Source organism: Pristis pectinata, chromosome 6 (assembly GCF_009764475.1).
Source record: "Pristis pectinata isolate sPriPec2 chromosome 6, sPriPec2.1.pri, whole genome shotgun sequence".
Taxonomy (NCBI): Eukaryota; Metazoa; Chordata; class Chondrichthyes; order Rhinopristiformes; family Pristidae; genus Pristis; species Pristis pectinata.
The window spans coordinates 41713777-41730283 of record NC_067410.1 but is presented as its reverse complement, the minus strand read 5'-3'; the positions used below and the strand labels follow the sequence as shown (position 1 = coordinate 41730283).

General features: G+C 41.3%; 2 protein-coding genes across 8 annotated transcripts in view; one reads left to right on the top strand and one right to left on the bottom strand.

Moving 5' to 3' along the window:
- LOC127571719 (acylamino-acid-releasing enzyme-like) overlaps positions 1–8740 on the bottom strand; it is a 45563-nt gene extending 36823 nt beyond the window's left edge. For 2 of the 5 annotated variants that reach the window (XM_052018355.1, XM_052018359.1), the window contains exons 1-3: positions 8621–8740; positions 3989–4118; positions 360–486 (exon numbers count right to left, since the gene is read on the bottom strand). In XM_052018355.1, the coding sequence (XP_051874315.1) occupies positions 360–486; positions 3989–4118 (257 nt within the window). In that variant the 5' untranslated portion in view covers positions 8621–8740. Of the gene's footprint in view, positions 1–359; positions 487–3988; positions 4119–4550; positions 4619–5085; positions 5165–8583 lie in introns of those variants that run through there. The other 3 variants (XM_052018356.1, XM_052018357.1, XM_052018358.1) reach the window with 3 other exon arrangements.
- A 188-nt stretch (positions 8741–8928) lies between these two features.
- Positions 8929–16507, top strand: part of apeh (acylaminoacyl-peptide hydrolase) — a 61042-nt gene continuing 53463 nt past the window's right edge. Inside the window, exon 1 of one of the 3 annotated variants that reach the window (XM_052018392.1) lies at positions 8929–9007. In XM_052018392.1, the coding sequence (XP_051874352.1) occupies positions 8987–9007 (21 nt within the window). In that variant the 5' untranslated portion in view covers positions 8929–8986. Of the gene's footprint in view, positions 9008–9551; positions 9574–9884; positions 10017–16507 lie in introns of those variants that run through there. The other 2 variants (XM_052018393.1, XM_052018394.1) reach the window with 2 other exon arrangements.

Sequence of the window (16507 nt, the reverse complement as noted above, 5' to 3'; positions counted from 1 at the left end):
GGGGAGTAAAAAAAAACAAACTGCAGGAAGACCTTAGTGGGTCAAGCAGTATCTGTGGAGGCAAAGGAATGGTTGACACTTCAGGTGCAGAGGTAAGATAGCCAGTATGTGCCAGTAAGAGGGAAGGGGGCTTATAAATCCCTTCCATACTAGAGAAAGCAGCCAAACTCATTAATAAGCCATCAATATATGCAAAATGTAGTTCAATAGGGTGACAGAAATAAAAAATGCAGATGGAAATGATTGTCTGGATAAAACAGACATTTGTACAATGATGGAACGTTGAAGTCAAATAGAGACAAGAGTCTAATTGAGAATCAGTAACCTCTTGAATCATGTATGGCCCAAGTTATACTCACTCGCCTTGCAGTTCTGTGCAATTTCCTGAAGGGCCAGTGCACACAATGGAACTTTCATCATGGAATACAATGTACTCTTGAAATGCCTTCACCCACTCAGCTCGCTCCAGATCCCTCTGAGACCATTCTGAAAACAACATCAAACACATTATTACCCTGTAGCCTCTTGTGCTACAGATGCTGGAACCCGGAACCACACACAAAATGCTGGAGGAGCTCAGCAGGTCTGGCAGCATCTATGGAGGGAAATAGGCAGTCGACATCTCGGGGCAAGACCCATTCTTCTGGTCTGAAAGACAGAGGGGAGAGAGCCAGTATAAAAAAAGGTGGAGGGAAGCAGTGAAGCAAGAGCTAGCAGGTGATCGGTAGATCCGGGTGAGGGGTGGTGGGGTGAGATAGACAGATGGGGGAGGGGAGAGTGGGAATGGTGTCAGAAGCTGGGAGGTGATAGATGGAAGTGACAAAAGGGCTGAAGATGATGGAATCTAATAGGAGAGGAAGGTGGAGCATGGCATAAAGGGAGGGCGGTGGGGAGACAAGGGGAACCGATGGGTGGGTGATAGGCAGAGGGAGAGGGTGGAGATGTGATGATGGGGGGGCGGGGGGGGCAGGTGGATCATTATTACTACCTTACTCTAGGTTCATCATGTCATAGACAAACTCACAGCTAACCCTACAATAGGGTAATAACAGCTCTAGTTAGTTCTTGCAGTGACACCATAAATACATTGAAGAAACACAGTAATGGTCTTGCTAATTAGATAAATGCTTTTCCAAGATTCTGTAAATTGCTGACATACCAGGAAATAGGTTAGTGCTTCCATCACTTGATACATGCTGCCATCATCTTCTCGTCTAAGACTAACTGTTAGTTAATTTCAATATTGAGATAACCAGCTCAAATTGGTTTAGATGTTAACAAAATTGAAATCATTTAAATTGACTATACATGTCTCTGTCAAAATAGTGGCTAAAGCATCCCTCAAATACTGTTGGTTGTTATAACAACTTTCAACAGGGCCTTTTCCATAATAAGACTCAACAATGCAAGTTATGTTTGGAAAGCTAGTTTTTATTTTTCGATCTTTCTGATTTAGATTTCAAAAATACCGTGCAAATTTGAAAACATCTCTTAAATTGCATTCAAATTCAGAGCACAAATTTTCTGAAATGCACTGGCAATGCTATATGTATCGTCACAAAAATAAAAAGTTCTCCTAAATATTGATGTTGCTAAACTGTTTATATCCATTAGATGACTTACCTTTAACTATCATTATGGTTTTATCTTACTATGGAACATTTCTTCCTCAATGTTTAAAGATTTTCAAAACATTGTTTTCTAAATTTGTTAGATGGGATAAAGAAACAGATAAAAATGTCCATAAATGTCTACAGAATAACATAATGGCCAGATATACTTTCATTGCATATACAAGAACATTTCAGCACTTTAATGGATGATTAAGACATGTTAGTCAAGGCACATATAGCAATTCTGGAACTTTATTTTTTACCCCAAATGAAAGCATTTAAAGTTTCACAACTAAACATCTAAATAAGATTTATTGCAGGCTATATAAAATAACTTAACAGCATTGGGACAGATCTTGCTAGACCTGGCCATTTCTTGAATGATAAAAGGCAGAGCGTGGTGGAGAGGGGGTGCATTTCTGATTAAAAGTCTGTGACTACTGGTGTATGGCAAGGATTGATGCTGGGATCTTTGGTGTGTGTGATATATATTAACAACTTGGATGTGAAACTAGGAGATATGATTAGTAAGTTTACAGATAACACGAAAATTTGTGATGTTGTAGATAGCAAAGATGGTTCTCGAGGCTATAGCTGGAGAATTGGGCAGAGCATTGGCAGATGGAATTTAATCCTGACAAGTGCGTGGTGATGCACTTTGAGAAGTCAGATAAGGGTAGGACATACACAATAAGTGACAGGGTCCTTAGGAGTGTTGTTGAAAGGAGAAACCTTGGGTACAAGTCCATAGTTTCAGAAGAATGACAATATAGATGAATAGGATGGTGAAGAAGGCATATGGGATGCCATCCGACAGGGCACAGAATATAAGAGCTGGGACATCACAGAGCAACTTTACAAAATATTGGTTAGGCCAAACTTGGAGTATTGTGTGCAGTTCTGGTTGCCATACCATAAGGATGTGATTGCCATACTATGAGGAGACTGAAGTGGATGTTGCCTGAATTGGAGGACCTTAATAATGGTTGGATAGGCTGGGTTTGTTTTCAGTGGAGTGAAGGAGGTTGGGGGAATGACCTGACAGAGGTATATAAAATTATGAGAGTCATAGAGAGAGTAGATAGTAAGAATCTTTCTCCCATGGCAGAAATGTCTAAAACAAGAAGTAGTAGTGTAGATAGGTACAATGGTTAGCATGGGCATGGTGGTCCGAACGGCCTGTTTCTGTACTGTATGGCTCTATGACTCTCTATTTCCCCATACACCATCAATAGCCCTGCAGTTGCACTTCTCTTTTGCAGCTGAGTGACCGCCCAGCAAATCCAGTGAACAGCAACGAGGCATCAGGTGTTGGAAACCTAGGCCCCACTGACCTGATGGCTTGTGTCATTGGAATACCGTTTCACTGTTTTCAAATGTCTCCAATGATTAGGGACATTTGAAACAGTAAAAAAGTATTCAGATGACACAAGCGATCAGAAGGTCATCAGGTTGGTCCAGAGACATTGACAAAAAGAGCTAAAAGAATAAATAACTCTAAAATACTTAAGACAAAATTAAGTGATGCAATTTATTTTAATTAATTTTTGAATTAAAGTTAAAAAAAAACTAGTGCAAGTCAGTAGTCCCACTCCCGAGATGTATTCCAGTGGTAACTGGCACAACTAAGGGGCCAGATAGGAAGTGTATCTGGCTAGCCCCTCAGCTCAGCAACCACCTGGTCAACACAGAGTAAGAACAAGAAGTCAGACATTCCCACATCTGACCTCCAGTGCATCCTCTATTTCCATGCAGTGGAGTGCTGGCACAAAATCTAAAATGCCCTGACACCACACTTCAGCCAGTTAGCTCTTAACACAACTGCCAACTAGTGGTCAGCATAATCTGGACCAATGGTTGATATAATTTATTGTATATTAGTTCTAATGAATTTGCACTTACAATTTTTGTCCTGCAGAAAACATTCATTGTTTTTGGATGATAGGTGACACCACACAGCCTATCCTTAGTTACCTGACAACATCAGGAACCAAATGCAAAACAGGACTCTGGTGCCACACAACTTGGATAATGATGACTAGTTTTTCCTCCTCAGGGACACAAATGAACCAGAATGTTTTTTTTTTGATATAAAACAACATTCTTTACTATTCTGCTTCTAGTCCACAAATTACTAGATTTATTGAAACAAATTTACAATGTGCCATGATGGGAAATGGTTGGATTATCTGTTGTAATATCCTTTTCTCCCGAAAATAATGCTACATTTCAACAAACTGTTTAAAAAACAAGAGAGGAGCTATATCCTTTGGTTTAAACTCATAAATGAGAAAATATACAATGACACCATACTTAAAGAACAGCAAGACTGCTTAACATATGCATGCACCTTGATGTGATTATCATTTGTGTACCTGCATAGACGATATTGTATTTTTCTTTATGGTTCAACGTAACCTGTGGTCTGACGCAGGCTTTCAAAGGAGTTGGCAATTTGCTGAGCTCTCGGTAGATCCCAGCAATCTCTTCCAAATCATTTATCATCTTTAATAAAAGGCAAGAACAACCAATTTCAATAACTTTACTTACAATTAGTTACTCTTACAGCAGCTACAAATTTCATCCTGCTTTGCACATTCCAATTTAGGAATGGTTGTCAATTTTTGAACACCTATAAAATTCAGTGTTTCAGATTTGTAGATTATCTGATTAAGTGGTAGCTAACATGGCTTCAGAAGAAGATTCTGCTTTAATCTTCAATTTTTTTTTAAGGAGGTATTACATAAAATGGACACCAGCCACATGTATCAAGAATGATATTGACAAAGTTCAGGGAAGCTGCTGCAAATTCTCAAAGCAGTAGAAATTCAACATAAAACCCAGAAGTAGACTAGAAGCTGTCAGAATAATGGGTAATTGTTAAGCGGGTGATCAGACTACAGGAATTTCAGGATGGATTCTAAAAGAAAGACTTACATTTGTATTCTTTCTTCTGGGTCAGTCCCTTGGGTTCAAAAAGAATGACATCCACTCAAGCTTTGTGTGTTCTGAGGTGGCTATTGAGGTCAATGTTGGAACCATAGATTTTTCCACTGATGGGGTAGCTGGTGGTTAATGAGGAAGACAGGTGGGTAGTTTGCAAGATACTCTCTCTGCAAAGTCCTCCATGTCCACTGCCAAGGTAAGAGCTAATTCAGTGTCTTCTTTCCACCATCCCCAGCAACTTATGCCTAATTACACTCCACTCCAATGGCAGGACGAGTTGATCACATGGCTGACACTGACAATCCATTCAGAGCTCTATCATGACAAGAGACTACCAGGGTGAATGGCACTTGGCTCTGCAGGTAGTGCTGTTACCACACAGCTCCAACAACCCAGGCCTCCAGTGCTACGTGTGTGGAGTCTGCATGCTTTCCTGTGACAGCATGAGTTTCCCCCAGGAACTCCAGTTTTCGCCCACATCCCAAAGATGTCTTAATTGCTAGATTAATTAGTTATTTTTAATTACCCTTGGTGTAGATGGATGGTAGGACAATCAAGGTGGAGCTGAGACATAATAGATCACGGGAAAATAAGCAGAGGAATGGAATTGATGGGTTTGCCGAGATCCGGCATGGACTCAGCAAGCTAAATAGCCTCTACGTCATAAGAAGGTATAATAAGATATTGGTTTATTATTGTCACTTGTACCGAGGTACAGTGAAAAACTTGTCTTGCATACTATTCATACAGATCAATTCATTACACAGTCTATTGAGGTAGTACGGGGTAAAAACACTAACAGAATATAGAGAAAAGGGTCACAGCTACAGGGAAGTGCATTGCAGGTAGACAGTAAGGTGCAAGGTCAAACAAGGTAGATTGTGAGGTCAAGAGTCCATCTCATCCTGTAAGGGAACTGTTCAATAGCCTTATCACTGTGGAATAGAAGCTGTCCTTGAGCCTGGTGGTATGTGCCCTCAGGCTCCTGTATCTTCTGCCTGATGGGAGAGGAGAGAAGAGAGAATGACCCAGGTGGGTGAGGTCTTTGATGATGCTGACTGCTTCACCAAGGCAGCAAGAGGTATAGACAGAGTCCACGGAGGGGAGGCTGTTATGCGTGACGCGCTGGGCTGTGTCCACAACTCTGCAGTTCCTTCCAGTCCTGGGAAGAGCAGTTGCCATACCAAGCCATAATCCATCCAGATAGGATGCTTTCTGTGGTGCATCAATAAAAGTTGGTGAGTGTCAAAGGGGACAAGCCAAATTTCTTTAGCTTCCTGAGGAAGTAGAGACACTGGTGAGCTTTCTTGGCCATGGCATCTATGTGGTTGGACTAGGACAGGTTATTGGTGATGTTCACTCCTAGGAACTTGAAAATCTCAACCCTCTTCTCCTCAGCACCATTGATGTAGACAGGTGCATACACACTGCCCCCTTTTCTGAAGTCAATGACCAGCTCTTTTGTTTTGCTGACATTGAGGGAAAGGTTGTTTTCATGACACCCTTCCCAAAACTTACTTCAATTAAAAAATGGAACATTCACGCAACCTGTGGGATTCCTGGACATGGAAAAGGTGGATTTGGGATTACATTGAGAATGTCAAGTCCATTAATTGCGTGCACACAGAAGTCAGCGCAAGTTGCAGAGGGACCACACGACCCATCTGTGGCAGAGCGTGTGGCTCCTATGTTGATCTTATTGACCATCCCTCAGAAACCAAAGAACTAGAGTGGAAGGAAGTCATCCTCAATGCCAAGGGACTGGCAAAGGAGGAGCAGAGGAAGAGTATTAATCAGTATTTATAAATTATTTATATAACAATGTTTTTGTATATAAATGAAGAGTACTAATCAGTACCCCTGCATGTTCTGTAAATAATCTATGCAGAAATAGTTACCAGACTAGTTCTGTGAAAGGTAGTGAGTGAACCAACGCAAGAAATAAACCTACTTGACCTTGCCCTCACCAATCTATCTGTGGCAGATGCATTTGCCCATTGGTAGGAGAGACCATAGCACTATCCTCGTGGAGACAAATTCCTGCCTTCATACAGAAGGCACTCTCAATTTGTTGTGGACCTATGAACATGCTAAATGGATCAATTCAAATAGACTGGGCAGCTCAAAACTGGGCATTCATGAAGTGCTGTGAACCAACAGCAACATCGGAAATGTACACCATCACAATCTATAACCACATGGCCATCCAAGTCCTTCACTCTACCATTGCTATCAAGCCAAGGGATCAAATCAGGTTCAAAGAGGAGTGCAGAAGAGCATGGCAGTAGGATCACCTAAAAATAATAAAGTGCCAGCCTGATGAAGCTCAATACAGGACTACATACATGCCAAACAGAATGCAAGAGGCAGAGCTGAACAATCTCCCAACCAATGGATCAGATTAAAGCTCTTAAGTACTAACATATCCAGTTGTAAGTGGTGTTAGACTATTTACCAGAAAACAAGAACAATCCCAGTGATCGGGGTTCGATTCCCGTCACTGTTTGTAAAGAGTTTGTATGTTCCTTGGGTGCTCCAGTTTCCTCTCACATTCTGAAGATGTACGGGTAGGTTAACATGGGTTTAAAATGGGCGGCACAGAATCGTTGGGCCAGAAGGGGCTGTTAATGTGCTGTATAAATAACATTTTAAAGGTTGGATAACAGCAGGGCCCGGCCTGGGAGTCCTAACAAAAAGACAAGCATATTCAGCCAAAGATGATGAATGGATAATCCATCTCTGCTTCCTCCCACATTCACCACCACACAGAAACTGTCTCAGCCAATTCAATTCCACATGATATCGTGAAACAACTGAAAACGTAGATGCAGCAAATGCTCTGGGACGTGACAACATCCCAACTGTCATACCGAGGATCTGAACTCCAGAGCCAGCTATGCAGCGTACAGCACTCAGACCGCCTTGAAAAAAGCATTGTTAAATGTTCTGAGCAAAGTCGAGGACCACCAGGGCAGCAAACACTTCTCTGTGAAACAAAGTAAAATTAAACCTGCATCGTGTAAACAACAAATAGGCACCCCATTTAAAGAAGCAGCATCTTTAAATTTGATGTACTTTTGCAGGATAATGAAACACAAAATACTTTTCTTAAAAGCAGGAAGCGTGCCAGTGAGCCCAAGTGTTGAGAGCTTCAAGTTCCTGGGAGTGAACACAACCAATAGCCTGTCCTGGTCAAATCACGTAGATGCCATGGCCAAGAAAGCTCAGTAGCGCCTCTACTTCCTCAGGAGGCTAAAGACATTCAGTATGTCCCCTTTGACACTCACCAACTTTTATCGATGCACCAAAGAAAGCAGCCTATCTGGATGCATCATGGCTTGGTATGGCAACTACTCTGCACAGGACCACAAGAAACTGCAGAGAGTTGTGGACACAGCCAGCACGTCACGGAAACCAGCCTCCCCTCCTTGGACTCTGTCTTTACCTCTCTGCCTTGGTGAAGCAGCCAGCATAATCAAAGACCCCACCCACCTGGGTCATTCTCTCTTCTCTCCTCTTCCATCAGGTAGAAGATACAGAAACCTGAGGGCACATATCACCAGGCTTAAGGACAGCTTCTATCCCACTGTGATAAGACTATTGAATGGTTCCCTTATACAATGAGATGGACTCTGACCTCACGATCTACCTTGTTGTGACCTTGCACCTTATTGTCTACCTGCAATGCACTTTCTCTGAAGCTGCGACACTTCACTCTGCACCTGTGACACTTTACTCTGTACCGTTATTGTTTTTACCTGTACTACCTCAATGCACTTTGTACTAACTCAATGTAACTGCACTGTGTAATGAATTGACCTGTACGATCGGTATGCAAGACAAGTTTTTCACTGTACCTCGGTACAAGTTACAATAATAAACCAATACCAAAGTGTTTTGACAAGTTCAACATCAACTGATCTCAGCTGGAACAAAAATAGGCTTCTACAGTTACCAGCAATTACAGATCCTCATGTGGATCCAGTGAGATAACGTTAATGGGTGAAAACAGGAGCTGTGATACCTGTCTGTGCTCCACAAACAGCCAGGCTGACACTCACTCGTCAAACTTGAGCAGGAGAACAGGCGGTTCCCAAGGAATCGTCCGCAGTCGGGCAGCGCATGCGCACTCGCTCGGCCCACCACAGGCAGACGTGTAGCGTCACCACGAAAGTTCTGACTTTCCCACCAACAAGAGGGAGGGTGGATTCGCTCCACAAATAGCAGCATTTCAACACATAATTATAGCCATACATAATAGTAATAAATATAACGATAATATTAAATATAATTTACAAATAAATAATAGTTAACGAGCCTCTAATTTTCTTAACGTTTAAAATGTTGGGTTTTAGCTCTCCCTGCCTCCGACTGGTTGGTATTTCCCGAGTCCGCCGTGCCGGGCGGCTCCGGGTAGACCAGTAACCATGGAAACAATGAGCTCGGAGGTAAGGGGGGGAGACCCGGAGGGGAGAGGAGGGCTGGGGGGTCGGGGTCTGAGAGCTTCGGCTCTGCTCTGAGCAGTGCTCGGGTCCTGGGGCGGGGAGGTGGCGCTTTTTGTCAGTCCCCACTGCGGTGATGGATGGTGGGCCCCCTTCCGGCTGTAGCTGGTGCCGGGGCCCTGCTTCTCTGGGTGAAAATTGGGCCCCGACCACGGTCCTCTGGCCCTCGCCGATTCCCAGTGAGAGACTCCCCTTCACCTGCTTCATGTTTGCCTCGCCTTGGCTTCCTCCCTGTCCCACGACCTATTGACTTCTAATTTTGAGCGACGTGCAATTTCGGTCTGTGTCACCCTCAACACGGCTTCCTGGGCAGATGCCCTTTCACCCTCTAAATTGTTCTGAGCATTATTTTATGCTTCTCCACTAGCAGTGAAAAGGATTAACTGATTACAATCTGGTTGTTGCATTACGTGAGTGGACTGCCCTGTCATGCGGGACAACACCTCAAAACTTTCATTGTGAAAAATGCATTAAGGTCACCCGAGATCGTGAATTTCCCCATGAAAATGCAGGTTCTTGCTCCCGAAATAAAGTTGCAATTTCTGTTTATTTTTACTGAAATTGAGGGGGAGAGAGTCGAATTTATGTTAAATTCGGAAATGTTTACCGAGATTACTGTACATGATGCACAAAACTAGGTGGGATTGAGGGTCGGGAGGATTTCAGGAGGATGTGGATACGTCAAATTGGAGTATAGCTGTTGGGATATAATGTGGGAAAATAGGAGGTCATATGCACTGATGTAGAAAATATAATTGCAGAGTGTTTTTTTAAACAGTGATTGGGAAATGTTGATGTTCAAAGGTACTTTGGTGTTCTTCACTAATCACTGAAAAGGGAACATGCAAGTGCAGCGAGAAAGTGAAAGATAAATCATGTGTTGGAGGTTTATTACAAGGGGATTTGAGTAGAGGAATAAATATGTCTTGCTGCATTGACACAAGACCATTCCCAGGTAACAGGTTATGTTTTTACATAAGACTGTAAGTTGATTTTGTCTGTTAAGTCAGAAATGCTCAAATTTGATAACCATACCAACATTGTATTGTAATGAATAGCATCAAATGCACATATGGCTGTAGAGAAAGAACAATTACTAAAAGTGGAGAGAGAGAGAGAGAGAGAGGAAACTAGTTCTGCTGTTCATGGGAATGAACATATATACGTATGCCATACTTTTGAATTTAATGTCATTATAGGAGCTTGACTGTATATAGGGGTGTCCCTAAATTGGACTTTGCTAACACAGGGACGGCTGTAGGACCTTTGTGAGGCCACATCTGAAATATTGAGTACCATTTTGGTCTCCTTATTATAATGTTCAGCAAAGATTGACCTTGGGATGGCAAGTAATGAGAAGTTGCTGAGACTACATCAGTATTCTGTGAATTTTAGAAGAATCAGAGGTGACCTCTCACTGAAACTTACAAAATTCTTAAGGGGCTCGGTAGGCTGGATGCAAGGAAGAAATTTCCCTTGGTTGAGTCATCGATAACCAGGGGTCACAGTTTCAGAATAAGGGGTAGGTCATTTAGGACTGAAATGAGGAGACTTTTCTTCGCTGAGGATGGCAATGGTTTGGAAATCTCTTTGTAGACTTGGTCATTGCTATTAAAAACAGATATCTTTTGATTTCTGGATGTTAATGCAAACAAAGGATAAAGGAATAATGTAGGAAAAGTTGAACTGAGGTGGAAGATCAGCCATGATCTTGATGAATGAAGGAGCAGGCTTGAGGGCCAGATAGCCCTTTTCTTGGTCTTAATTCTTATGTTGTTTGTAGAATTTACACAGTAATCCATTGGTGTGGGCCAGCCTTCTTCCCACTAACTGGGATCACTGGTGACTGTCAATTTTGTTTTTACTTTCCTGGACAGAGTTACATGCATGATCTTTGTCTGACATTACTCTTCTTATTTACATCACTTAATGCATATATTATGCCACTTAGCCTTTTTCTATTCTCCCATGTGCATTGCACAACCTTATTTCTTTCCATCTCTCCCCAGTTGTCATTTCCTTTAATATGGTTCACCCACAATAGCTTCAAGTTCAAGTTTATTGTCATAGGCATACATACCCAGGGTATAAATGCCATAAATGCTTTTTGCAGTGGCAGCACAGGACATGACAAACATAAGTTAACATAAAGTTAAATTAACATAAATTATGCATAATTTACATGACAAAATAAACAATCTCATCAGTGCAAATTAAAATAAACATAATGACATTAGTGCAATCTTACAATTTTGAGGAAGAGTTCTGTACCTGAAACATGATTTTGTGTTATCTTAACAAATGCATAGCCTCCTAAATCCTTCTGGTTTCTTTTTTGATTTTTTTTATCTTTTGAGTTCCACCCTGTCTGGTATTTTATATTATGATTGTAAGATGAGTAGTTATTTAAATATACAATGTATTGCCAAACTCTCAAACCTATCAAGTGACCAGTGAGGAATCTTAGTCATTATATTTGTCCTCTCTTGATTAAGACTTTGCTTAAATAAATTGCTTCAATGCATCGTTATCTTGGTGCACAAAACTGAGTCAATATATATTCATCTCAAATGATAGATAGCCAGCTATTTTAGTTTACTCAGCAACTACTTGTTGTGCATTCTTGTGACAGAAAAACTTATTATTGGGTGGGATGTTGAGAGATGTTTTCAGTAGTTTCTGCTTGAAAGTAGATAATATTGTTATGGAAACACCCAAGGTGAAGGGCTAGGAGAAGAAAAAGTTGAAAATATGTATTCAAGGCTTGGCTTTAAACATTTACAGATTGTGGGAGGAAGTAATGCTTACAGGATTGTGGATTTCAAATTTTTGAGGTCTTGCATAAGAACAGTTCAAATCATGAGAAGGGATGATAGATGTGAATGTAAAATATACTTGTTACCTCAAGCTGATTTTTATCAAATTTCAGCCCAAAGAATTCACTGTTTAAAAACAAAATGGATTTGAAGCAGTATGCTTTTTGGTGATTTGTGACCTGAGTTTATGCCTCCAACTTTAACTGCAAACTAATCTTTATGAAAGATCAGAAATTTTGTTTATAGTTCCAGTGCTGTGTGCTGTCAAGGTAATTAATAATTTTAAAAAAAAACACTTAGGTTTGGTTTTATTGTATTACAGGTGTTGTAGTCTTTGACTTCCAAAGTTCACTTGATTCATAAATTTTCCTTCTGATTTTAAAATTGCAAAGGGATCTTCATTGAATAATTAAGTTGGGAAAGAACACTTTAGGTTTGTTAGACCAACGTCCTCTGTCTGTATGATATTGTAATCTTTATTTGAGGCTTGAATGTCTGAACATCATAAAGAAATTTCAATTGATTAGAGAGCCAATGTGGATTTGTATAGGGTAACAAACATATTTTGACTATAGTAGATGGAGAATGTATGAGAGAGTATTTTTTGTGAACTTCCTAAAAGTATTCCTTAAGATTCCTCAAAATAAACAATTAGCTCATAGGAGTTGAAGGGAAATTATAATCCAGATTAGGAGTTTGATCAGAACTGGGATAATGTGTATGCATTCAAATTTGAAAGTAACTGATTGTGTCCTAATAGGATCCATGTTGAGCCACCAATTTATTATTATCACCTATTAATGACAAGGATTTAAGTAACACATTAGGAAGTTACATATTCAGATTTGCAGATGACTCAAAGATTGGTGGCATGTTAAGTAATGTCACAGTGTTATTCAGCACAGAAGCAGGCCCTTCAGCCTAGAGTTTAAACCAATCATCAAGCATCCATTTACATTAATCCCATTTTATTCTCCCTACACTCCCATCAGTTTCCCCATATTGTGCAACCAACTGATACGCGGAGCAATTTACAGCAGTCAATTAACCTACCAACCTGAAATTGCAAAGAAATATTTAGCTTGGGCGTTGGTGGTTTTAGAACATATTAAGGTGGATAAGTCCCTGAAGCCTGACCAAGTGTATCCCAGGACACTGTGGGAAGCTAGGGAAGAAGTTGCAGGGTCCTGGCAGAGATATTTGCATCATCTTTAGCCATGGGTGAGATGCTGGAAGACTGCAGTGTGGAAAATGTTATGCCTTTATTTAGAGTGAGCTGCAAGGACAAGCCAGGGAACTACAGGCTGGTGAGCATAACATCAGTAGTGGGAAAGTTACTGGAGGGCATTCAGAGGGACAGGATCTACTGGCATTTGGAAAGGCAAGGGTGATTAGGGCTAGCCAGCATGGCTTTGTGTGTGGGAAATTGTCTCACAAATTTGATTGAGTTTTTTGAAGAGGTGATGAAGAGGATTGATGAGGGCAGGGCAGTGGATGTTGTCTATATGGTCTTTAGCAGGGCCTTTGACAAGGTCCTACATGGTAGACTAGTCCAAAAGATTAGATCACATGGGATCCAAGGTAAGCCAGCCAACTGGATACAAAATTGTCTTGATGGAAGGAGTCAGAGAGCAGTAGTGGTAGGTTGTTTGTCAGATTGGATGCCTTGGCCAGTGGTGTGCCACAGGGATTGGCATTGGGTCCATTGTTTGTCATCTGTATTAATAATTTGGATGAGAATGCAGTTGGCATGGTTAGTAAGTTTGTGGATGACACTAAAATTAGTGGCACAGTGGATAGTGAAGAAGGTTATCTAAGATTACAATGGGATCTTGATCAACTGAGGAAGTGGGCCAAAGAATGGCAGGTAGAATTTAACTCAGACAAGTGCGAGGTGTTGCACTTTCATAAGTTAAACCAGGGCAGGGATAGAACAGTAAATGGTAGGTCCCTGGAGAGTGTTGTAGAACAGAGAGACCTCGGGGTACAGGTGCATAGTTCTCTGAAAGTGGAGACACAGGTAGACAGGGTGGTGAAGAAGGCATGTGGCCCGTTTGCCGTCATTAGTCAGGGCATTGAGTACAGAGCTTGAGATGTCATGTTACAACTATATTAGTCGTTGATGAGACCACACTTAGAGTATTTTGTGCAGTTCTGGTCGCCCAGCTATAGGCAGGATGTTGTTAAGCTGGAAAGGATGCAGAAAAGATTCACTAGGATATTACTGGGACTGGAGGGCTTGAGTTATAAGGATGGGCTGGGGCTTTGAGATGTGACCTTAGGTATAATAAAATCATGAGGGGCATAGATAAGGTGACTGGTCACAGTCTCTTTCCTAGGATAGGGGAGTCTAAAACTAGAGGGCATAGGTGTAAAGTGAGAAGGGAAAGATTTAAAAGGGATCTGAGGGGCAACTTTTTACACAGAGGGTGGTGGGTATATGGAATGGGCTGCCAGAAGAAGCTGTAGAAGTGATATACAAAAAGACATCTAGACTAGGACATGGATAGAAATGGTTTAGAGGGATATTGGCCAAACACAGGTAAATGGGACTAGCTCAGGAAGACAACTTGGTTGGCATGGACTAGTTGGGTTGAAAGACCTGCTTCCGTGCTGTATGACTGTGACTCTATGACATTCAAAGATAATTGAAGGAATCTAGGTAATTTTGAGGATCATGGGCGAGGAAATGTTAAAGGGATATTGAGTGAAGGAATCTAGGTAATTTTGAGGATCATGGGCAAGGAAATGTTAAAGGGATATTGAGTGGCAATACCATGAATATTTTTGAAAACAATTTGGAAGCATTGCTGAAGTGAAAGCCATGGACAGCAGAATTTTGGATGGCAAGTTTACAGAGTAGAACAACCTTTCCAGAAATGTGTTGGAAAAGTTAAATCTGGTGGCAAAAAAGGCAGGAAAACTATTTTGAGTTAAGGAAAAATTGGAGGAAGGCAGTTACAAAGATGGAAATAAATGATCTTGGAGAGAGTACATATGAGATCCAAAACCCAACTTGCAGTCAAGTGTCACGTAAAGGTTGTGTACTGGTTGGTTCTGTTTCAGACAGTCATGGAGAATAAAGGGTTGGTGACTAGAATACATGGCTGTCAAAATCTCATCGGATGGCAGAATGGGCTCAAGGGTTTCACACGCCTCCTGTTTCCTATGACCTTGCTGCATGTAAAATTGGCTGCTGTGTGTGCACATTATGAAGGTTCAAAGTGTCCTGAGGTGTGAAAGGTGCTCTTTAAATGTAAACTTTTTTTCTTAAAACTGATATCCTGGAAGATTGGCTAGAATTAAAAAGGAGACACTCTGTGGCACTATTTCAGTATAAAATCAATAGAATATATTTGGGAAACTAACCAGATCTGCAGCAAGTAGGCTGCAGAAGATCAAGCATCGTTGATGTGTGAATATAACTTCGAGAGATAAGCCCACTCAGAAGGAGGTGATGTGTTTACTGGCCAACTTGATGAAACCGCAGAACAACTTGCTCTCTGGGAAGCTGCTGACTTCAATTTCCTATCCTTGACCCCATTGATTCCTGCAAAAATTTATGCCCATGGTTAATGTTTATAGGCTAATGATTACAGCAAGAGTACAGCTGAATTATTTCTATCTTGGCATGTTCCTCAGGCGTCTAAGTAATTTACATACTTTCCATTGCTTGGCGTTTATATTGAAAAGAAGCAGGTCCTGAATTTCTTTTCTTTCTCAGCCTTTTTTTTAACAAAATGTAATCATCTGGCACCATTCAGAATCAGGTTTATTATCACTGCTTTTTATGACGTGAAATTTATTGTTCTGCGGCTGCAGTACAGTGCAAAGACATAAATGACTATAAATTACAAAATAAATAAATAGTGAAAAAAGGAATGACGAGGTAGTGTTCATGGGTTTATAGACCATTGGGAAATCTGATGGTGGAGGGGAAGAAGCTGTTATTGAATTGTTGAGTGTGGGTCTTCAGGCTCCTGTACCACCTCCTTGATGGTAGTAATGAGAAGAGGGCATGTCCCAGATGGTGAGGGTCCTAAGTGATGGACCTTCTTGAGGCACTGCCTCTTGAAGGTGTCCTCGATGCTGGGGAGGGTTGTGGCCATGATGGAGCTGGCTGAGTCTACAACCCTCCGCAGCCTCTTGCAATCCTGTGCATTGGAGCCTTCATACCATACTATGGCGCAACCAGTCAGAATGCCCTCCACCATACATCTATAGAAATTTGCAAGAGTCTTTGGCAACATACCAAAACTCTTCAAACTCCTAACGAAGTAGAGCCGCTGACGTGCCTTCTTCATGATTGCATCAATGTGTTGGGCCCAGGATAGATCCTGTGACATGTTGACACCCAGGAATTTAAGGCTGCTCACCCTTTCCACTGTTGACCCCTGAATGAGGACTGGTGTGTGTTCTCCCGACTTCCCCTTCTTGAAGTCCACAATCAATTCCTTGGTCTTGCTGACGTTGAGTGCAAGGTTGTTGTTGTGATGCCACTCAACCAGCCAATCTGTCTCACTCCTGTATACCTCCTCATTGCCATCTGAGATTTTACCATGAAAATAAGAGAAAGTAAATCTAAAATGTTCAGAATTATGAGTTTTTAATAGATAGTTCCTGGCCCATT